At 38.0% G+C, this 24,534-nt stretch overlaps 2 protein-coding genes across 11 annotated transcripts in view; one reads left to right on the plus strand and one right to left on the minus strand.

Moving 5' to 3' along the window:
* The window catches only part of C13H18orf54 (chromosome 13 C18orf54 homolog), a 62,239-nt gene extending 59,729 nt beyond the window's left edge, over window positions 1–2,510 (minus strand). For 2 of the 5 annotated variants that reach the window (XM_032311412.1, XM_032311407.1), the window contains exons 1-2: window positions 2,331–2,510; window positions 1,567–1,633 (exon numbers count right to left, since the gene is read on the minus strand). The gene's annotated coding sequence lies outside the window, so the exon portion shown is untranslated. Of the gene's footprint in view, window positions 1–218; window positions 686–1,566; window positions 1,634–1,727; window positions 1,885–2,330 lie in introns of those variants that run through there. The other 3 variants (XM_032311409.1, XM_032311408.1, XM_032311410.1) reach the window with 3 other exon arrangements.
* The window catches only part of STARD6 (StAR related lipid transfer domain containing 6), a 39,199-nt gene continuing 16,586 nt past the window's right edge, over window positions 1,922–24,534 (plus strand). Inside the window, exons 1-9 of one of the 6 annotated variants that reach the window (XM_032311418.1) lie at window positions 1,922–1,977; window positions 3,099–3,390; window positions 3,977–4,060; window positions 5,675–5,768; window positions 5,961–6,010; window positions 12,267–12,393; window positions 15,303–15,420; window positions 18,549–18,642; window positions 22,327–22,701. In XM_032311418.1, the coding sequence (XP_032167309.1) occupies window positions 5,679–5,768; window positions 5,961–6,010; window positions 12,267–12,393; window positions 15,303–15,420; window positions 18,549–18,642; window positions 22,327–22,528 (681 nt within the window). In that variant the 5' untranslated portion in view covers window positions 1,922–1,977; window positions 3,099–3,390; window positions 3,977–4,060; window positions 5,675–5,678 and the 3' untranslated portion in view covers window positions 22,529–22,701. Of the gene's footprint in view, window positions 1,978–2,445; window positions 2,536–2,607; window positions 3,391–3,976; window positions 4,061–5,674; window positions 5,769–5,960; window positions 6,011–12,266; window positions 12,394–15,302; window positions 15,421–18,548; window positions 18,643–22,326; window positions 22,702–24,534 lie in introns of those variants that run through there. The other 5 variants (XM_032311419.1, XM_032311417.1, XM_032311416.1 and 2 more) reach the window with 5 other exon arrangements.

A 24,534-nucleotide genomic window follows, 5' to 3' on the forward strand; every position in this document is an offset into this window, starting at 1 on the left:
AGAGAAAATTACTAAATATGTAAACTTTTTATAATCTTTAAAGAATAAAATCCATTCTATCACCCTTTTAAGGCAATGAACATTATAGATTTTCTATTATTGTCATTATTGTGAGTTCCCTCATCATTGACTTAGAAACATTTATTGAGTACCTACTATGTTCCTGGAATTTTGTACACATAATTATCTGAGCATAGTACCAAGGGAAGAGTACTCACAATTTTTAAGCCCTAAAAACTTCTGAGGTACAGTATTTTCTTATGGGGATAGATTCTATGACATCACAATACCTAACATTCCCTTATATAGAATATTTTTCATTTCATAAGCCTACTATCATGCATTACAGATAGTAGGTGCTCAATAAACTTTTAAAGGCATCAGATGAGGTATTAGAAACAAGAAAAGAATATTCACTTTCAATGTTGTAAATGTCAATATGCAACTTTAGCCAAATCTTTCCCCCAGCAAAACTCAAGAACAAAATAATTTATAATATTTAGTATAAAGAAATAAACTACCAAGTTTATTGAGCTAGCGAAATGCTCTTTTCCTAAGACATTATCATTGTCTCACCATTTATGGCAATACTCTTACCATTTCCACTTATGTTAAACACATTCACCCTTTCTTTCAAAAGAGACTTAGGTAATTTGGAAATTGACAACATATTCCTCTCCCTGTTTTTCCATTACTAACATTGAGAGAATTCCTGCCTACCTTAGGATAGTAATAGTATCTACATTTGAAAAAGTAGAAGATAACAAGGCTTCAGTACATGATGTGGCATTCTTTTAAAAAATTAGACCAGTGGAAATGGATCTTCTGTATTAAAAACGAAAAATTATTGTCTAGGACTTAATACACCCTATAAAGCTCTAAAGTTACAATGTTTAACTTTCGGCTATAATTTTAGGAAAAAACGTTTAAGTTATAACAACTTCTAATGGAGTCTTAATAACTATCAAATTTGACTTTAAAATACTGATAGTCTTCCATTCAAAGACAGAGTAAAACATCATCCTGCCTCAGCTTTAGAGCGTGCATCTGCCTCTGCAAGAGAGCTGACAGCAGCCAGGGGCAGCAGCAGCAGAACACAACAGTTATTTAGTCTCTTTGATTTCCTGGAATGCTGTGATGTTGGTGTATCTCTAAAGAATAGCTAGACTAAATCAGCTTTGTTCTTTCTTTACCCCTTTCACTAATGATGTCTAAATTTTCTCAGGAAAACATCGCTTTACCAAACATTTTCTCCCTTATTCCAACACAGTACAGGTCACCAATTTAGTTTTGAAAACAAAAGTTTGTTTTAAGCTGTTGGATTACACTTCTCAGTAAGTGGGTAATCACATTTATTTTAATGCACAGGAGGCAGAAAGAAAATCCACAGTCAATTTTTATTGTGGAAAGCTTCCAAAAGTATACAGAAGTACAACGAAGAGTTTAGTAAAACCTCATGCACCCATCACCCTTCCTCAAACAGTTACTAACACAGCCCAACTTTATCCAGCCACTTCTCCCCACTTCCGCCACAGGATGATTTGGAAGCAAATCCGTGTATCTTACCATTACTTCCGCAAACACTTCCGTTCTCATCTCCAGAAGGAAATCCATCATTCCGAAGAATAAAATGCTAAACGTGTGCCAAAAAAAAAAAAAAAAAAAAAAGTCAACTACCTTTGATTCAAAAACAGAATGTTCAGTGTTAAACACTGGGTACAGCTCACCGGAAACGCGCACCTTCCTGGAAAACAACAGCTCCGTGATTTCTGTTTTGAAACCGAACATTTGTTTGTTCGACAGCAAAACGACAAGCCTTCTTGAGCCCGGAAAGCGAGAATCGCCGGCGGCCCCGCACGAGAGCATCTCTCCCCACCCGACGCGTTGGGGTTCAACCCTTCCGCCCTTCCCGAGGAAACTCCCCCCCCCTCCGGGATTCCAGCACCCCCGGCAGTCACAGACACAGGCTTCCGTTAGGTACTTCCACTCAGAACCATTTATTCGGCAGCAACCGAGAGCTCCCCCGTGGGCGGACGCAGTTTTTCCGAGGTGTCCCCGCGTAAAGCCCAATCCCCCCCGCCCCGGCCCCGCCCTCGTCAATAGACGCCTGGAGTCTCAAGAGGCCCACGTCCAGTCCCCTCCGTCTCGTTCCGGGACCTTGCCCCGCTCGGGAGCTTCCCGAGAAAGGTGTTTTCTTCCCACCCGGAACGTCCATCGCGCTCTCCCTCAGACTTCCTCTCCCCTCCGCGCCACCCTGATTCTAGCCTTGCCCACGGGCTGTGGGATGGGGCGCCTCTTGAAAATACACCCCCTTTGGGGGCCACACTCACCGACCAAAAGAGAGAAAAACGCACACGTCCACAACTCTCCACCGAAAGTCCGCGCCTGTTACCGTACGGAAGACGCGACAAAGCACCCCCGACCCGGACACCGCCCCGCCTCAGGCTCCGCTTGCTGGAAGCCGCCTCCGCCGTCACAGCGGAGCACGACGCCCGCGCTCACTTTCAAACTGATCCAACATGGCGCTGGCTTGCGGTGCGCATGCGTGGCGCTCGGCGCCTGGGGCAGCTGGGCCAGGGGAGGAGGCCGCCGGGAAAAGTGGGAGTTGCGGGGCGTATGGTAGCACTCCATGCTGGGAAGTGTAGTTTCTCCCTCCTCATCTTTCTGGATGGGGTTGGGGATGGGGATCTCCGGACTGCTTCCCTGTCGCTCTCCCGCACGCTCTCCCCACCACCGTCACCCCTCTTCAGGGCCACTCAGCGCTGACGACAGGCTGAGCTTCCCTCCGCGCGCTCCCCGGGAGTAAGGGGATGAGGTGGGAAAGGAGACTGAGGGGCTCTGGCGGCTGCCATTTTGACCTCCGCCTTCCTTCCGGGTTTCGGAGCACCCCCTCCCAGGATAAGACACCGTCTCCAGCTGGGGTGGGAGTCCCAGACCACTTCCTTACCCCCTTCCTCAGTTGCCTCCCACATCCCATTCCTGAGCCCGGCGCTCCTGGGCTTGCAGCCAGTCCCTCACACTCAGCAGATGCGGGTTTGGAGGAGGGAGTTTGGCCAGGGACGGGATTTAACAAATTCCTTGGGGACCTTGATTCCCAGGGAAGAATGGCAGTGACCCAGCACGGATTGGGGGACCCAGTCAGGCAGCCCAGAAAAAGGGAGATTATACAAACAGATGTAAAGACCCAGTAACAACATGTGTGAATCTGTCTACGAGGCTGGGACAGGAGATGAGGTGCGAAGAATCCAGTTTCAACCAAGTGGTGTAACAAAAAAAGTTGCCGTCTCAATATTGGTTTATGTTTATTTTCCACTGACCCTATGGGTGAAGATACCCTTGACCATTACTCCACCTGAATATGTTCCAGTTCATCCGACGTTACATCACCAGGTAATGCAACTGTAGTCTTGCCCTTTGTTCTCTTCTCACCCTCTCTAGCCCACTAAACTTAACCTTTTTTTTTTTTTTTTCTTAACCAATGAAAAAGTCCACAAGCTATAATATTCAGTTAAGGGGTTCAATTAAACACATTTATTGTGCAAGTAAGTGCTGGTGATTTGAAAATGAGTAGAAGCCCCTGCAGGAGCTTATAGTCTAGTGCTGTGTGCCAATAATTGGTGCCTTTTCTAGATCACTCAATATCAAGATTGGAAGTAAAGAACTGTGTTATATGTGCTGGGGAAAAGCGCAAGTCAGGGACTAGCCCCGACTGTTACTGGCATGAGCTTAAAAAGTCAGACTTCTTTATTTACATTCCCCCTGAATGTCTTTTTAACCTGTCCTTCTTTAAGATAATTTCTTAAAGGTTCTTTTCATAAGAAGGTTCATTTCTTTTATCATGGACATATACAGCAAATGTTTCCTAATGAGGACATAAAGTAAAAATAAAAGACACTGAGAAAATGTAAAGGAAGTGATCAAATATATTGACCTAATTCATGGATCAAAATAATTCTACTTTGTTCCTCCTTCACAGGTTAAGAGATATGGAGATCTCCACAAGGATTTGGAGAAGAGTCCCAATAATTATTAAAATTCTGGACTAGATCTATTAGGAAAGGTAAAGAAACCTAAAGTCTTAATAGGAAAAAGGAGTTGTAATGGTTTACTAAAGCTTTTCAAATATTGATGTCAAGTAGATGTTACGCCTTGCTGGAGAACAAGATAAAGTAGATTTATGATCCAACCTAGAGCTTTAAGTGAGAGTTCATTAAGACACTTTTGGTAATTAAACTTTAAGGTTTATTGAGGCAGCCCTTTGGAGAGTTTTTAATTTTTATTTTATTTATTTATTTTTTAAGATTTTATTTATTTATTTGACAGAGATCACAAGTGGGGAGAGAGGTGGAGGGGCACTCAGGCTCCCTGCTGAGCAGAGAGCCCTATTCGGGGCTCTATCCCAGGAACCTGAGATCATGATCTGAGCTGAAGGCAGAGGCTTAACCCACTGAGCCACCCAGGTGCCCCTGGAGAGTTTTTTAAAAGTTGGATTTAAATGTGTCATTTCGAGAAAAGAAACTAATGTTTCTGGTCATCAAGGAGTCCCACACTATTTCAATCACTTTTGCATATATTAACTCACTTAATCCTTATAATGACCCCATGAGGTAGGTATTATTATCCCCAATCTATACATGTAAAAATTGAAGTTCAAAGGTTAAGCAGTTTATTCAAAATAATATAGTTGGTGGTGAGTGACGAAGTTAGGATTTGAATCCAGCTGTGTGTTGTCACATTCCTTCCATCGTCCAAGCCAGCTTCCCCTAACTGAAAACTAGATAATGAACCAAAGGACCAATGAGACTCCAGTTTTCTGAACTCATCCAGAACAGAAATAGTATCTTACTCAACTCTTTTGCCACACCTACCTAATCATTAGTGAAGAGTTTTGTAAATATGTTCATATTGAATTGATTTGAACTTGATCTTGTCTGAAGAGGAGACATTTAAACAAAGATACCAATGAAGAGGAATCTGTCATTCATATTTGGGAAGAATGTTACAGGCAGAGGGAATAGCAAGTACAAAGATCCTGAGGTAGGAAGATGCTTGGTTGTGTCTGAGGAACAGCCAGGTCAATACGATTGGAGCTGAGGTGGAAGAGAAGACAGGAGTTGCCTTTGGTGGAAGCCAAACGTCAGATCATGTAGTTCATTGCCCTCACTTTTAAAAGACTGATTCCGAAGAACACATGATTAACAGGTTATGATGCTTTATAAGAGAAAAGAAGCATGATGAAGCTGTTGGAAATATTAATGATTTCTTGAATAACTATTATGTGCCAGGTATTGGGATAGGACATTTAAATGCATTATCTCATTTAATCCTCACATTAATTTTACAGTTAGTTATTGTCCCAGAAAAGGGAAAAATGGAAATATTAAGTAATGCGTTTCATAATTAGTGACAGAGACAGGACTTGAGCTTGATCTTCTTGAGTCCAAAACCTACTCTTTGTACTATACCACATTTTCTCATTTGAAAGATTATGATTAGGGAAGAAGCAATTCATTCATACACTTAGCAATTATTAAGTAAAAACTTAATAAAAATAAGTATTGTTCATTACAATGTAACCGATATTATAAAAATAGTACCAAAATGTAATACAACACTTTAAAATTGTTTTGTATGGCTATATTCTTACCAGTTGTCTGTTTTTACAACTTTGCAGATAGATGGACTATAAGGCACTTGCCCAAGAAACTGCTCGAGAAGTTTTAGACTACAGTCAAGACACATCAGGCTGGAAAGTGGTTAAGACTTCAGTAAGAAAACAAGTTAAATATATTTCAAGAGTTTATTTTTTAATGAGAAGCGATTCATAAAGACTTCTAAAAATACTTTCTTTTATGAATCAAAAAGATGTATTTTTACTTTTTGTTTGTTTGTTTTTATTTTTCTTTTTTTTTTCCATATCTGCCAGCTAATTTATTTCTGGATTTTTATTCCCCTTTGAGAAAAAGATAACTGTTTCCAGCAAGGCTTCTAAAAAATTCCATGGAAATCTGTAAGTACAATTTCCCTTTTATAGCCATTTTGAATTTGGTGGCATTGATATAGCTAGAACTCAGTGCTACTCCATTAGATATAACGTTGCTTGATAGTGATCAGGAAATAGAAATTAATTATGAAGTCACTGGGTTGATATTAATACATTAGAGCAATTATATACCAACTAATCATTTTCAAACTTGAAGACAATCAGGAAAAAAAGTCAAGTGAATAATTCATTAAGGTAGGAAATTTCTAACTCAAGAAATAATCACTATAAAAGCAGATTGGTATTTTCTTGATCATAGGAGTATTTTGTGGCCCTTCTAACATTTCACTTTCCATTAAATGAACCACTAAAAAACAAAGTTTATCCCAATTTACTTCTCTGGCTGATCTATGTATTGTTTTCTGAAAGCTGCTTTTAAGGATATTTTTGAGGATAATGTTATTTCAAATATAATTACACCGAGAGAAATTGTGCTGACATTTTTAATCTTATTCTTTTTTTTTTTTTTTTAAGATTTTATTTATTTATTTGACAGAGAGAGAGAGAGATTACAAGTGGGCAGAGAGGCAGGCAGAGAGAGAGGGGTAAGCAGGCTCTCTGCTCAGCCGGGCTCATCCCAGGACCCTGAAATAATGACCTGAGCTGAAGGCAGAGGCTTAATCCACTGAGCCACCCAGGTGCCCTTTAATCTTATTCTTAAAGAGTTGTTCATTCACTGCTCATGATATCACATTAATGCAAATAGATCATATGTTATCGGAATCACTTTTTCCCTTGTTTTTATCTTTTACCCTATAGGAGGGTCAGCATAAGCTGTTTACTGATCACAAGTTCACAAGCTGTGCTTCAGACCCCGGAACTGATAAAAAAATTTTACCCTTTACAGGTGGATCTGTCTGTGGCTTACAGCCTGCTTTCACAATTCAGTTTTATGATTTTGTCTTGCACTTAGCCAGGGACAGCTAGCTTGAAGTTCTGTAGCTAGTCACTCCTCAGAAGGAACAGTCATGGGCATATAGATAGTCTTCCAGAACAGCAGCAAAGAGTACGATTTTATTTTAAAGTGGTCAGAATTTTTATGTGTCAGAGATTGTATTTCAGTCTCTTAAGCCAGTAAGACTTCAGCTCTTTGTTGATTAATCTATATTCAGCTTGGAAAATGCTTGTAAGTCACCAACCCATATCTTGCATTGAATGCTTCTAAAATAGACAGTCTAGTACATTCACTCTGATTGTTTATGAGCAGGGGTAGCCTAGTACATCCAGTATGATTGTTCTGAGTAGGGGCAGCCTAGAACATCTGGTAGGATTATTCCTAAATAGGAGCAGTCTGGTACATCCAGTATAATTATTCTGAGTGGGCAGTCTTTTACATTCACTCTGATTATTCCATAGTTGTGGCAACCTGGTACATCCAGTAAGAATGCTCTGAGTAAGGACATCCTAGTGTATACACTCTGATTATTCTGCAGAGAAGCAGCCTAGTACATCCAGTCTGATTGCTCAGAGAGGGGAAACCTAGTACAACACCCTTCCAATTATTTTAATTAGGTACATCCTGATTGCTCTGTATGGGACAGCTTGGGACATACAATCTGATAACTCCTCATGGGGGCATCCTAGTACCTCCATTCTGATTGCTCTGAGTAGGGGCTGCTAAGTACATCCCCTCTTCTTTAGGTAGACACAGCCTGGTACATGCTCTGTGATTGTTCTGAGTAGGGGCATCCTAGTACATCCATTCTAATGACTCTAGTAGGGGCAGCCTAATGTGTCTGCTCTGATGGCTCTGAGTGAAAGCATCCTCATACCTCCATTCTGATATCTTGAATAGGTGCAACAGAAGATATCCACTCCTCTTGCTCTGAGTGAGAGCAGTCTGCTGCATATGCACAGGCCTTCCACACCCCAACCCCCCTGCCAGAGATGAGTGTGATCTTATGTTGTTCATCTAATTGTATCTCTCCCTACTTCTGGTCTTCATGTGCTTTTGCATTAGTTCCACGTAATTCTTCTTCTTCTTTTTTTTTTTTTTTTTAATATTTTATTTATTTATTTGACAGAGAGAGATCACAAGTAGGCAGAGGCAGGCAGAGAGAGAGAGGGGAGGAAGCAGGCTCCCTGCTGAGCAGAGAGCCCGATGCGGGACTCGATCCCAGGACCCTGAGATCATGACCTGAGCCGAAGGCAGCGGCTTAACCCACTGAGCCACCCAGGCGCCCCCATGTAATTCTTCTGATTGTTCACTAACAAAAAAAAAAATTTTTTTTTTCAAAAATTTCTCCACATTTTATTCCAAATGAAATCCATTTTCTCAGGCACAGCTGAGATGCTGCTGGCTCATTTTGTCTTGCCTTTGACCCTGAGCAGAACCTAAGCACTACTGCTGGAGCTGAGTGACACCTCCATCCATGAGCAGAAAGGGGACGTGAGGGTGGCCTTAGGGAGAAGTGGTACCATGGCTTCAGCTTGCCCCTCTTGTGGGGGGAAGGGGAAATAAGGCCCCAGTATTGACAGCCTTGGACCTAGCCCTCACCCTGTCAGTAAACTCTGGGTGGGGATAAGGAAGCTCCAGTCTTCTCAGCGGTGCCTTCTGGGCATAGAGTATAATAGCGTGAGATGAGGGTGCAAGATTGAGAGATGTCAGTATCCCGCCTCTCCTAGGATGAAACCATAGCCCTAGACTGGGAGTTAGTAGGGGAGGGAGGTCCTCCTTGGCTTCCAGGCGTGAGGAGGTGTTGGCTAGAAGCCGATTGTGGCTCAAATGCTACAGTCTTTTCCTACCTAGATTTAGTAGATTTTCTTGAATAATTTTTTCTCCATTTCCTGCATGCCCTTAGGTCATTTTCTAGAGAATTTAAATAGTTGTTTCTTTAATTTTCATCAGTTCTTTCACTAGGGAGGAGGGTTTACTAAAATCGTTACACAGCTACTCTGGAACTCCCATCTCCAACCCTAATAATCACATAGGATATGACAAAAATATGATCACTAAAAACATGTGACTATTTTATCATCTTTCCGGCGCTTCCCCAAGTTTACAATTCTAGTGTGCCAAAATAGACCCTTTACATTATTTTTCCTCCTCCCTCATCCTCCTACTTACTTTCTTGTCATTCATTCACAAAAATCATAAAAGACTATAAAGAGCCTTGGAGACATTAAAATTAGTATGTTGATACAAATCCACACATTTGAAGGTTTCCGCTGCAGCCTGAAAGCTTCGTGAAATGTATGGTCTGTAAAAAGTATACCAATGTATGTATACCAGTCTATCAGTTATTCCATATACTAGCTCAAGTATTTTGGAAACTAAAAGACAAGAGAAAATAGTTAAAATATTTTTAATTTGACCTGAAGTCACTTCACAGTATAATGAGAACAGAGCTTTATTATAGATCATAATAAAATATCTAATGAGCTGTTCATCTTAATGATCAATATGTATAAGAATATAGTTCTTAGATTCAAGTATGACAAAATTGATATTTCTGAAGAGCCTTGAACCCAGTAGATACTGAATTGTTCATCGATAGACTCAAGTATTCCACTTGATCTTAGCCAAAAGGCCAAGAAGCAATTAGACTCAAGTACTCAATACACATAAATGTTCTGTGTTTTCAAAGAGGCTTGATATTTACATATTTTTAAAAGCCACAAACTCTAATATACCTCCGATTAGTGAATTAAGAAAAGGTAATTTTTGAGTAGAAGCCTATCCTCTGCCCAAGACACAACTTTAACTATGTTTTATAATCTTCCAAAAAGCAAAATAATTTCTGCCTTGTAGTCATGTAATACCTGTAACTTATACTTTTCTAACCTTTATGAATGACTGGAAAATGAACAAATCAGCCATTGAGTAGACTGCATAAACCAAGGGTAGAAAGTAAGTAAATATTTTAGGCTTTGCAGCTGCTCTGGTCTCTGTTGCAACTACTTAGCTCTGCCAGTATAGCATAGCAGCACAATGCATAAATGGATAATATATTTTTGTGCCTTATAGCACAAAGGCACTAACATTAGTAGACAAACAATACATTAATGAGTAAGTATAGCCGTGTTTCAGTAAAACTAATTACAAAAACAGGAAGTGGTCTAGACTTGACCCATAGACCATAGGTTGCCAAACCCTGTCCTAAACAGTAGATATGAAAAATCTCAAATCCTCGAATGCTGATAAACTTACGTATATGTTAGGGTCCCTTCCCTAAATCACATGAGATAGTCAACACTTTCTTATAATACAGGCTTTGTGTTAGATTGCCACAAGTGAGGCTAAGCTATGATGTTGGTTAGGTGTAGTAAATGTGTTTTTGACTTAAGAAACTTTCAACTTAAGATGGTTTCTCAGTGTAACCTCATTGTAAATCAAGGAAGATCTGTATATATTAGTTAGAAATATAAAAAGGTAAAAAAAAATACAAAAAAGTTCAAAACTTTTTATCTTCAAAGTTTATAGTATAATTAAAGAGAGAACAGATTAATAAAAAAATCCATAGTAATATATACAAATCCCTTCATAGTTTTGTACTTAAATTTTATCTGTATTATATTTGACTTCTTTTTCACAAGACCTGATAATTTTTCAGGTTGTTTTCTCACATCTTACTCAGAGCTTAATAATAAACTACTAAAAACATTATAGATCTGAAGAAAGGAAACATTACAAAGTAAGGAAATTTGAGGGGCGCCTGGGTAGCTCGGTGGTTAAGCAGCTGACTTCAGCTCAGGTCATGATCCCACGGTCCTGGGATCGAGTCCCACATCAGGCTCCATGCTCAGCACGGAGCTTGCTTCTTTCTCTGCCTGCTGTTCCCCTGCTTGTTGTGCTCATCTCTCTCTCTCTCTCTGTCAAATAAATAAATAAAATCTTTTTTAAAAAAGGAAATTTGAGGCTATCTCATAAAGAAAATTAAGGACTAACAGATTTAAAGAGAAATTAACATATAAAGAAATAGTCAAATGAATTCCTTATTTGTTTGCCAAATCATAAAAACAAAGTTTCAGTTTTCATTTACAAATATGACAATTATTTAGACTAATACTAGTATTTGGATTTTGTCTCATTTCCCCTTTTAACATTTTAGAGGTTTAGGACTTTTAACACTTTAGAGGTTTAAAAATTTTGATTTTACTTAAACCTATCCTCTCAGTTTGAAAAGAATCATTAAAAGGGAGAAAAGGACAGCCAGTAGCATTCAGACTTCATTTTTATTGAACAACCTTCTGCTAAATAGTGAGTTTTAATCCAGTTTTCTCACATTGTCTTAATTCCATTGATGGATAACCATATCTAATTTCAGTGATGGACTTGTCCAAGTCCTGACATCTTAAAAATGAATGAAATTCAAAAGTCTCTGTCTATAAACAAGGTTCAGTTGTAACACAGGCATGCCCATTCACTCTATATTGTCTCTGGCTACTTCACTGCCACCCTACAAAAGCTGAATAGTTGCAATACAGATCATGTGGCCTGCAAAGTCTGAATTATTTACCATCTGGCCTGAAAAATTTGCTGACTACTGCTTTAGACACATTACATCCTTAAATTAAGAATTAGGGCTACAAGATAGTGTGTAACCACACAAACTTCTCATCAGTTACTTTGGCTTATGATAAAATACAGCAGGCAAATATTTATGAAAAAGATTTTAGAAAAATCCTAAAAGAAAGTAGCCCCCTCTAAAAGGACAACTATAAACAGTATAAACAAGATTTGTAGAAAAATACATTTTGAAATAGTTTATATTAATTATTACAGTGATTATTTAAATAAACCTGGCTACTTCCAGTTGAATATTAGTGTTTTGAATTGCTGATATCACTTTCAAGTGTCCTTTCCTGTTTGCTACATTAACTTTTTTTTTTTTTTAAGATTTTATTTATTTATTTGGCAGAAAGAGATCACAAGGAGGCAGAGAGGCAGGCAAGGGGTGGGAGGAAGCAGGCTCCCTGCTGAGCAGAGAGCTTGATGCGGGACTCGATCCCAGGACCCTGAGATCATGACCTGAGCTGAAGGCAGAGGCTTTAACCCACTGAGCCACCCAGGCGCCCATAATTTTATTTTATTTTTTTAAAGATTTTATTTATTTGACAGACAGAGATCACAAGCAGGCAGAGAGGCAGACAGAGAGAGAGGAGGAAGCAGGCTCCCTGCTGAAAGCAGAGAAATTAGCCTTCTTTATACTATAATAACATTATATTTTGAGCTTAGGCAAAGCTTGTTTAATTTTGATTTTCTCTATTTTGTTAACTGCAGATACCGTGTCGAAGGAATAATTCCAGAATCAACAGCTAAACTGTCTGATTTCCTATACAAACCTGAAAACAGAGTTACATGGGATAAATCATTGAAGGTGTACAATATGGTACACAGGATTGATTCGGTAATTTGTTGTCCGATATTGGATTTTTACTATATCAGTATATGTTTAGTTTTATTAGTGATTTGAGCATATCAAACCTGTATGATGTAGACACTGATTTCTACATCATATAACCCCTTCATATTTTATAGGCTCGCATTGAAAGCTTTATAAAAGTCTTAAAACTTCCCTCTTTATTAGTAAAAAGTTTAATTCTAATTAGCTTGATTCTGTTGTAAAGGCTTAGCACGTCCTGAATCTAGCTGGCTTTTGCAGATGTGTGTCTTTGGTCTTGAGGGGTTTGAACTGTATGTATTCATCTCCTCCATTAGGTGGAAAAACATTGTTGATTTTCCTATCCTTGTTGATGGGAAGTCAGTAGATTTATCTTAATTATAACATTAAATAACAGGAATAATGCAGACACATACTGTAGGGACTTAAGAGCAAATAGCACGTAACTTTTCTCAAGAGTAAGGATACAGTATGGAATAAAGTAATATGATTGTAGTTTCAGCAATGCTTTATCTCAAATACTTTATCTCAATTAAATAGTTGAAGAGGAAGAATAAAAACAAAAAAATACAGGTAATTAGAGTAGAAAGTTTAAGTCATAGAGGGGAGAGAAAAGAGTGAATTTAAGAGAGAATTAGGGCAGCATGCTACAGACCTCTTATTTATTAAGACTGCTGTACTTTGTGGTATGTACATTATACCTCAATAAGCTGATTTTTTAAAAGATGGTATTTATTTGAGACAGAGGGAGGGAGCACAAGCGGTAGGAAAGGGTAAAGGGAGAGGGAGAAGCAGACTCCCCACCAAGCAAGGAGCCCGCTGTGGGGCTTAATCCCAGGAACCTGAGATAATCACCTGAGCCAAATGCAGATGCTTAACCAACTGAGCCACACAGGTGCCCCTCAATAAGCTGTTTTGAAAAATTGAATCATAAAGCAAACTTTTAGGATTTTCACAAACAATTGCATTTGTAAAATTCCAGGTCTTTGGTCCTTTATGTCTCCAAGCCATGTTCCACACACCAAAACAAATGTCTCACATATCTGCCATCACCTTATCATTTACTTAGATTCTGTAGGTGAGGGTGTCTGGGTGGCTCAGATGGTTAAGCATCTGTCTTCAGCTCAGGTCATGATCTTTGGGTCCGGGGATGGAGCCCTATGTCAGGTTCCCTGCTCAGCAGGAAGTCTGCTTCTCCCCACTGCTCCTACTCTATCTTCCTCTCTATCTCTCTGTCTCAAATGAATAAATAAAATCTTTAAAAAAAATTCTGGGGACGGCTGGGTGGCTCAGTTGATTGGGTGGCTGCCTTCCGCTTGGGTCATGATCCCAGTGTCCTGGATCGAGTCCCACATCGTGCTCCTTGCTCGGTGGGGAGCCTGCTTCTCCCTCTGCCTGCCACTCTGTCTGCCTGTGCTTGCTCGCTCTCTCTCCCTCTCTCTCTCTGACAAATAAAAAAAAAAAGAAAAAAGAAAAAAAATTCTGTAGGTTACCTTTGCCTCCTTTTATTAAATTTATTTTAAAGCTTGGGAGTGGGGAGAGGTTATAGAAAAGCCGAGGAAAGTAAATGTTTCATTTTGTAGGAGGATCCTGAAGTTCTTGTCCACAAAAAAACACCTTTCCACTACCCTCTTGGGATTTAAATATTCAGTTTGAGAAACATAGTCCATCAGAAATTAAAATTCAAATGGACTGTTTCTTTCATGACTGATTGTGCAGTTCAATTCATACTTCATATATTCCTGCTATTGCTGCAAGTCAGCTTCAATAATGGAAAGAATACTAGATTTGGCATCAGAAAAACCTGGCAACAGATTCAGAGAAATTATGTGATTTGTCCAAGGTCATCACAGCCAGTACGTAGTAAAATCATGGCTTAACACTTGATCTCCAGATTCCAAATTCTGTGCTGTTTGATCTCCAGATTCCAAATTCTGTGCTGTCCAATATACTATGTATCTCTAAGTAGCGTTACACTGTAAGAAATACTTTACCTTCCTATGAATATAATAGTATGAGTCTCCAGGCGTGTTTTTTAACTGATTCATTCACCCCCATTGGTGAGGGAAGGATTCCTGCTCTAGGGCTATGGGGGTGATCAAACACTTGTCATCCAGCGCTAGACAAATCCGATCAGCAGTGCATTAATCCTTAGTCACAGCCTGGGAGAGGAGGACTGTTCCCACTTTGTTAAATTGGCATTTGTTAAATGGAGCAGAGGGTCCCAGATGGTGAGCCACGTTTCAACAAAAGACCACAAGAGAAATCGAAATGAGAAGTTTATTACTCACAAGTCCATGGCACACCGCTAGGAGCCTCATGGGGAAGTCAAGACGGGGTGCAGGCAGAGAGGTAGGATCCAAGGCATCATGGTGCTAAACCAATGTATTTTTCAGAATATATTATGTAGCCAGTGTGGACTGGTAGAAGTAGTACTGTCCTGGGAATCTGGAACAGGGTTCTAATTCTGTATTTACCTCTAGTTTTGCATGATTTAATCTCTTAGTCTTCGATTTCTTCACCTAAAAGTTTAGAGTAGATGACAAGATTCCATTCTAAATTTTCTGTACTTAATTCCTGACTAGATACATGATTTGTGGATCATATTTCTCCCATTCTGTACATTGCCTTTTCATTTTATTTATGGTTTCCTTTGCTATGCAGAGCTTTTTAGTTTGATGTAGTCCCACTTGTTTATTTCTGCTTTTTTTTTTTTTACCTTGCACTTATAATTATAGATCTAATATTCCTCTAACACAGAAAATGCAAGTTGATTTGATGATAAGTTCCTACAGCTTCAAAGCCCTGCTTTTTCTGAATAGTAGATAACCATATGCAGTGAAATTCTTTGGGAAGCGATACAAAGAATAGATATCAAATAACTGTTGGAATATTTATGGTTTAATTTGTTCCAGGACACAATCATATGTCATACCATTACACAGAGTTTTGCCATGGGCTCAATTTCCCCCCGAGACTTTATCGACTTAGTGTACTTCAAGCGCTACGAAGGGAATATGGATATTATCAGTTGTAAGTTGAAACATTTTGCCCACATTTGGAATTAGTATGAGACATTAATAAATGTGTTTTCCTTTAACCCACAGTTTGGAAAATACTGTGTTTTCAGTTTTTACTTTTTTATTTACTTAGTGAGACCAATAAACATATGTATAATACAGACAAAGAATCCTAACATTTTACCCAATGCTGGAGGTGCCATTTACATCAGTCAGTAATTATGGCATCTTTTGCTTGGTAGTTTTGTATCTTGTATCTTGTATCTTGTATCGTGCTACACTGGGTATAGACAGATACTTGCAGGCAAAAATCTTACAGCATATGTTTAAAATCTAATAAGACACAAAGTTAATCTTTGGCTATATTATGTTATATTTGAATTGTATAGAACGGGCATATCCAGCAAGTGATAAAATTCCTGAAGAAATTTTCATTAGACGCGTCTTTACATAAATGTGCTTATGTTTCTTTTAGAAATTAGAGGTTTTGATATATCCTTTGCCCTCCCAAAAATGTATCACTAGGTAAAATGCAAATGTGTAATCATTTCCTAACTTGCTTTATTCACTTAAAACATACCAGTTCACACCACAATGTTCTTTGGACTCAGAGAAATGCAGTAACTCCTGGTGAAAGGACTTGGTAGGACAGTAGCTTAGAGCTACTTTCTTAGCCTAGAGCTAATTTCTTCAGATTTAGCCTAGAGCTAATTTCTTCAGATTTCAGTTAAATGTCACCATCCCTATCTGAATAGCCTTCTCTAGCGTAAACTTCTTGGGGATAGGACAGTTAAGTGCTGTTAATTATTATTTTCCAGCAAGGTTTCAGTTGCTCTGCTCTGTCTCTGAGACTCTTAAGTTTCAGAGTCCAGACTGCGTCATCGTTCTGCTAACGCGCTCACTCAAACACAGTTCTGGGGCAGCACGCCAGTAAGGCCTGAGATTCAGCACTTCTCTGTAGGTGTGTCTTGTAGTTTCACAGTTTTCATTGAGCTGTCTCCTTCTTATCTGAGAGCACATAAATTTTATTCACCATCTACAGCACAAAATACTATGTCAGAATTGTAGATCTGTTATTTTCCGTATTTTGAAGCAGACCATTTCAATCTCATTTTTAGTGTCAAAGGGAAGGTAAGAAAGAATTATGGAAATTAAAATAACCAAATAGTGGTAGTACTCAATGACTCAGTACCAAATCTGCTTTGAGCAATTTTCTTTAAATGAATTTTTGATGAATACTGAGTTTTCTTCTTAATGTTCTTCCATTTGTTGTTTTTTAACTTACTATGCAGCTTGCTTTGAGCTCAATATTTTGTGTGCATTATTTCACCAATTATGAAACTAAAGTTCACAGAAATTAGGTTACATAGCTAATAAGCACGTGAACCAGAATTAAATCTCAAGTCTTGTGACTTTCCAAAATCTGTGCTATCATACCACATGCCTCACAAAAGACCCATACTTGTTTGTGGAATATAACAGCAACAACAACAAGTTTTAAAGAAAAACAAGGACAATCTCCATATTTTAAACAAAGAAAAAAATACGTTAAAATCACCTCTGGCAGGGGCGCCTGGGTGGCTCAGTGGGTTAAGCCGCTGCCTTGGGCTCAGGTCATGATCTCAGGGTCCTGGGATCGAGTCCCGCATCGGGCTCTCTGCTCAGCAGGGAGCCTGCTTCCTCCTCTCTCTCTCTCTGCCTGCCTCTCTGCCTACTTGTGATCTCTCTCTGTCAAATAAATAAATAAAATCTTTAAAAAATCAAAATCACCTCTGGCAGCACCCCTATGCCAACACAGTAGGCTCTGTTAAGATGATAAATATGTCATGAATGTGGAAAATGCATTCAGCCACATTCGTCTCTTAAGCTATTCCTAAGCTAGTGTTTAACATTGCATTTCCCAGAGAATTGATTGCTTATATTAAAATCATATAGAAAAATCCATCTTCTCTGACAAAAGCAGGATTCAGTTGCACAAAAAAAACAAATATTTATATATTTTTTAAAAGATTTTATTTATTTATATGACAGAGATCACAAATAGGCAGAGAGGCAAGCAGAGAGAGAGAGGGAAACAGGCCCTCTGCTGAGCAGTGAGCCTGATATGGGACTCGATCCCAGGACTCTGGGATCATGACCTGAGCCAGAGGCAGAGGCTTAACCCACTGAGCCACCCAGGTGCCCAAAAAACAAATATGTTTTTAAAAAATAGTTTTAGAGTATATGTAATTATCATAAACAATCATAATCAAATCACCTCCCTTTTACATTCACATACAATATAGTTATGCTGCGTAATTCCTAAAACAAGCTGTACTGATTTTTAATTATACTTTGAATTAGCTACAGGAAATTGGCAGGAAAGAAGTTTTTGATTTTTTTTTTTTAAGATGTATTTATTTATGTTACAGAGAGAGTTCAGGGGGAGGGGAGAGAAAATCCCAAGCAGACTTCATGCTGGATTTGGAGCCTGTCCCAGAGCTCGGTCCCAAGACCCTGAGATCATGACCTGAGCTGGATGCTTAACCATCAGGTGCTCCAGCAGAAAAGAGCATTTAAACTATCTTTATTGATAGACAAAATAGCCATATCAAATATTTTATTTAGATGATTAACATGTTGTACATAAATGTTGAGTCACATATATTGTACACCTGAAACTAGTATTCCACTGTTTTTAACCAACTGCAATTCAAATAAAAACTTAAAATATAAATAAGTAGATTAAAAAGAATCTAGTCTTAAAAAAAATAATAATGATTAACCAAAAAAAGTATCTCTAAACCCACTGTCCTAATGAAATAGTCTTCTCCTTTGTGATTTCTTCTTTTGCTTCAAATCTCAGAGAGTAACTACATGATACTTTTAATACTTTTTCTTGTATGTAAAAGATAACAGTATCTTTAGAGATAATAGCATGAGAAAATTTGAGAGGACAGTAGTGCTCATACTGGTATTTTCTCAATTTTGGTCTGTATACAAGCATATTACAAACATGTAGGTATATATGTATAAAACAAATATCAGTACTGATAATAACTAAATTAAACTAAATGCTATATCATCTGTCTTTTAAAATATGCTACTTGAAATAGAATTTTTGTGAAATAGGCTTCATTTTAATTTTTTTTAATCATGTAGCTAACAGTGTGGATTTTCCAGCATATCCTCCATCTTCAAGTTATGTCCGTGGTTATAACCATGCTTGCGGCTATATATGTTCCCCTCTGCAAGAGTAAGTGTTACTTGCATTTATTTATTTAACAAGTTTTTTAGCTCAATTTGTTATTTCTAACTCATTGGTAGAAGTACATGCCAGCATATTCTGTTAGGAAAAAAAAATTTCCCCTAAATGCAATTTAAAAAATAATTTTTATAAGTATTTTCATCACCAGAATGGATAATTCCCTATAAAGTATGATTTGAGGTCTCTGGGACTAGTCACACATACACATTCTCTCTATCCCCTCACCCCCAGTGAACCTTAACCTTTCTCCATTTGAGTTACTTCTGTGAATTTTTAAGGACTTTTTGTAAATTAAAAATACATATCCCTAGAATCATAATACACTCACATTTATCAGCAATGAATGCTTTACCTTAAATGAATTCTTTCCAGTGGACTGCCTACAAATACCTGCAATAGGTAAATTTGGAAAGAGCTAGAGAAATCAGAGGAGTCACTGCCCATAGGTGACCAGCCTAGGGATAAATGGTAACATAAAGTACATATATTTTGTAAATGTATGTACATTAATTCAATACATTCCTTTAGTTTTAGTTTTTGCTAAATGATTTTATACAAATAATAGCTATTGGCACATAAAATCATATAAAATTTTATATTGGCCAGATATGAACCTCTCATTTGGAGGAGAAAAAAAAAAATGTAAAGAAAGTAAAAATCAAACTACATTTTAGACTGTATTCCTTAATGTTTTCTCTGTGAATAAGAGAACTGAAAGAAATTCACAATTACATACATTAATGGACAGGATCATTGATGCAGATGGTGACATTGGTGGTCTTTTTACACACCTGTCAATTTTGAATCTATGGTCAAGACTTTATTCTTCACAGCAGGAGAAAACAAAACAAGGGAAGGATTACTGCTTCAGGTCAGTTGGATAAATTAGTGGTTGGCAGGGACTGTAGCTGGAAAGCTACACATTCTGATGTGTGTTTCACAGGCTAAGTCCCCTTCTTGCATCTTGTCAACTTTCCCTTTCCACTGCAAAAAACATGGGGCAAAAGCTCTGATGTGGATATCCCATCAAGGGTGGGAGCTCTGCCTAGCATGCTGTTAGAGGAAAAGATACAGTCTCACCCGTGGTCTCAGAGAAAGGTACTGACAAAAATGATTCTCTTGTACCTTCTCTTTTCCTGCAGCACAATATTTTGAGCAGCCAACATTTGTAAACAAGTTATGTAGTAAACTTAAAGAACTTATTATCAGTAGTAAAGGTACTGTTTAGTAAATACTGGAAAGGTTTTTGAAGCATGTAAAGCCCTAGCAAACTCAAATAGAGATTTAAGACCTTTTCAACAGCTAGTGAATATTCACAATCTAGCCACTTGAGGTGCTGTAAAAATAGTCTACACTCTCCATAGACAAAGAGTATAGGAAAATGGACACATGGTTTGCTGGAGGAGTGATCTTCATATCCCTGCAAAAGAATTTTGTAAAACTCTACTGTGCCTTGCACATTTTTAAGTTGATATTAAAATTTTTCATAAGATTAAATTATGAGGGTGCAATTTTCAGCACTCTAAATATTGACACTCTAAAAAAAAGTGTTCTGCCATTCTTGTAAGCATACCCAATTAACTCTAAATACCATAATAACTAGAAACCTAGATAACTATCAATTTCAAAATACATACAACCTCAGTCAAAAATTTACATCAGGTTCTCCTTCTTCCCACATTCTTTCTTTTTTCCTCATATAATTTAATCCTAATAGAATATATATTATTATTTGAGTTCTCTTATTCTTTTATTAATCACCCTGTCATTTTTCTTTGAAAAAAATGTTTAATTTTAAAAATCCATTTTATTTCCTGTGACATTAAGTATCTTAATGTTACAAAATATATGTGTGTACTAGATTAAATTATTATTACATGATCAAAATAAAAAATATATTACCAAATGTGATGTGACTATTAAGTATAAAGGCAAAGTTATGGAAAACACACTTTTTATTATTAGCAAAACTTAGATAGCATTTACGTTGTGCCAGGAACCTTATAAACAATTTACATATATTGATTCATTTGGTCCTCCCAATAACCTCATAAAGTAGGTAGTACTACTGTCTCCATTTTGCAGGAAAAAAAATGGAAGTCCAGAGAGATAAAGTAATTTTCTCGAGGTTAAACATAGGTAATAGTAAAGCTCAGCTTCAGACCAATGCAAACTGGTTCCAGAGTCCATGCTTCTAACAATTACAGTTCATTTAATTGTGTATTAGTAATACTAATAAAATGAGATAGCTTGGGTGTGGTATAAAAATAATGAATCTTGGAACATTGAAAAAATGAAAACAAAACAAAAAAATGAGCTAGCACTTACTATTGTCTATTCCTACGTCACATTTCTATGAGTGTAAGCAGTAAGAAAATTTGTTTGCATAATATAAGTCGGTTAAAATGAAAAGAGTATAATTCCAGGACTTTCATTAAATGCCTTGAATTCTTTTGTGTTATATACCATAAAGTACATAGTGACCTATAATCAAAAAATATTTTTAATGACCTGTCAGCTGACAACCAAGTTAGATCCTTAAATTTTATTGAAAACAAAGAATTGACATGACTTGGTAAGGATTTGTTACCCAATCATTAGTCCTTCACTTTCTGTCGTTCATTTTTTTATATGTCAGAGTAAAACACCGTAATATCATTTGGTACTCTTCAGGGCAGATGACGGTACCTTTGTTCTTTAAAACAACAGAAGGATGATGAACAGGCTAGTGGGAAAGAAGAAGCCTACATTTCCATCAGAGATGGTCTCAGATCAGTTTAGGGAAGAGGTACATATGGAAGTTAGAGATTTGCTAATTTATTCCTTTAAACGTTATTCATCCTCTTGTACCCTTTGGGAAGTCTTCACGTACTCCAGCTTAAAGGTTACTGGGTTAGAATATAAAATACTACAGTCTTCCTAATGTCATTTGGAAAGAATATTTCAAAATGTTAAGTGCACGAAACCTTTGACCTAGAAATTCCATGTATTTGTAGAAGTGAAAATAGATACATTACAAAGATGTTTTATTTCAGCTTTATGTATAGTGGGGAAAAGTGAAGAAAAAACCCAAATGATAATCAATAAAGGACTGATTACATAGAGAATGAAATACTATATGCACTCATAAAAAACAAACAGATACGTATGTATTAACAGAAAGAAGTGCATGATATCTTATTAAGAGGGAAAATAAAACTAGTTGCAGAAATATATTATCTCATTTTTGTAAAAACAAAAATATATGGGGTAGGTATACATATATATGTATGCTATCTTTGTATATACAGAGACAATCTAAAAAAACACAGTTAAAAGTATAAATAGTGACTAGCTCTGGGGAACAATAATTATGAAAGTTCTGTATTTAAATTTTTATAAGCAAACATTAATTTTGTAATTTGAAGAAGTTAACAAAATGACAAAAAGGAAAAGATGACTTAAGACTATAACGTATAAGCTGACTAAGTAGTTTTATGTAAAATGTCTATGAGTGCAAATCACTCTGCCCTTTTTTGTATCCTTCCTTCCTCCCTCCCTTCAGTAACTGTCCTATCATAAGCACTTTGGAGGGAATCCATGGTGAATGAGACAAGAATCCTGCTTTCTGTCAACTTGTAAATTCAGTAGATAAATCTAAAACTCTATTTTTAACTCTTCCTTTGTTTACAGGAACCCAGCGCATTCCAAACTAGTGATGTTTATCCAGACAGAAATGAGAGGAAAATTGTCCCCATCAATAATTGAAGCAACCATGCCTTCCAACTTAGTAAGCTTCATCCTCAATGCAAAGGATGGAATAAAGGCACTCAGATCTCCAGCAGGACGTGGATACCATCATAGCGGTCACTCATCATTCCTAAAGAAGAAGTGAGGCCATAGAAAAGCACGTGTGGCAGTTACAGCAGTTTACTTCCAAGTCAGTATGCATAAATCCTGTTAAACTATTCTAAACAGTATCCTTGTACAAATTACAGAAGGTACTTTGTGGAAATAAGAACTCATAGTTGTACAAGAGAACAGCATTAAATATAGTTTTTAATCTCATATAAGAATGATGTTCATAACAAGCGTTCTTTTTTTTTTTTAAAGATTTTATTTACTTATTTGACAGAGAGAGAGAGAGATCACAAGTAGGCAGAGAGGCAGGCAGAGAGAGAGGGGGAAGCAAGCTCCCTCCTGAGCAGAGTCTGATGCAGGGCTCTATCCCAGGACTCTGAGACCATGACCTGAGCTGAAGGTAGGGACTTAACTCATTGTGCCACCTAGGCGCCCCCATAACAAGTTTTCTTAATGTCCTTTTATCTATTGCTTTTTTCCCCTGAAAAATGCTCTGCAAAAAGAACAGTAAGAAAATATACACAGAAGTCAGCACTAATTAAAAATTAAAATATATTTTAAGTTGTTTTTTCTTTGCTTACTGCTTAAACTGATCAATGTAGGAACATGAACATAACACTTGAAAAGAATTCCAATAGAATGTATGAAGAATGATATCTGAAATTTAAAATTGAATGGGTCATGAATCAGTTTCTTGTTCTGGCCAAGATGTAGTAACCCATTCTTCCCAAATCCTTCCTTTTTTTGTTTTTTAAAGATTTTTATTTATTTATTTGACAGTGAGAGAAGGAACACAAGCAGGGGGAGTGGGAGAAGTAGGCCTCCCGTAGAGCAAGGAGCCCAATGCGGGGCTCAATCGGAGGACTCTGAGATCAGGACCTGAGCCGAAGGCAGCCGCCTAATGACTGAGCCACTCAGGTGACCCAAAATCCTTCCTCTTAAAACCAAAAGACTCTGCATGTAAGCATAGGAAGATTAAAGCATATATAAAAAGAAGAAGGCAAACTGCTTAAGGACCTTAGGACTTGAGGAATGACATAGCAGTCATTGTCAGGGTCTCCTTATTGCCTTCCATATATTCCAGACAGCAGTCCGGAACCACCACCAGGCAGGAATGACAACAAAAGCTTCAAGAAAAAGCCTGTTCCTCGTAGCTATTCCTCACAGCTCTAAGAGTAGCTATGAACAAAAGGGTGGCCCAATGGAACAAGATCTACAGCAGCCAAACATCAACCTAAAAACTGCGCCCACTCCCTCTTTGATTTCATTCGGGCAAAGCAGAGAGATGATCTTACAGCCAGCTTGTTTCCACCCCACAGAAGCAGCTGGTGGTGCTCTGACAGAGTTGAGAAGTAGCACTATGACACCCCTGCCAGGTGGTTTAGGCTGACCAAGCAGGGAGCTGATTTTCCATCTTCCTCCCAACAAAAGAAGGTAGTATATCTCTCCTGGGTTAGTGTCAGTTGGGGTCCCGTGTCTTCTTAGCCAACTAGTACAAAGAAGTGTGGGTCACTCTTCACTTCATTGCCTTTCCCTGATCCCCAGTGTCAACAGGACCCAGCATGCTGCACCTCTGTTCCCACCTGGTGTAGTCCAGTGTGTTGAATGATGGCCTCCAAAAGACACGTTCTTCAAATCCCTTCAAATCCCTGGAACCTTGAATGTGACCTTATTTGAAAAGAGGGTCTTTGCAGATACCTAGAATGGAGGACCTAGAGTGAGATCATACTGGATTATTTAAGTGGGTTCAAATCTAGTCATTAAGTGTCCTTTTAAGAGGCTCATAAGAAAGACAAGTGGTGGAGGCAGAAGAGAGTCCGAGATTGGAGCTTTGCAGCCACAAGCCAATCAACACTGAGAGCCACCGGAAGCTGGAAGAGGCGAGAAAGATTCTTGCCTAGAGCCTTCAGTGGAGGTTGTTGACGCTTTGATTTTAGACTTCTGGTCTCCAGACTATGAGAGAATAAATTTCTGGGTTTTTTAAGCCACCAAATTGGTGGTAATTTGTTACAGTAGCCAGTTACTTTGGTCAAAATTTAA

This window comes from Mustela erminea, chromosome 13, assembly GCF_009829155.1.
Source record: "Mustela erminea isolate mMusErm1 chromosome 13, mMusErm1.Pri, whole genome shotgun sequence".
Taxonomy (NCBI): Eukaryota; Metazoa; Chordata; class Mammalia; order Carnivora; family Mustelidae; genus Mustela; species Mustela erminea.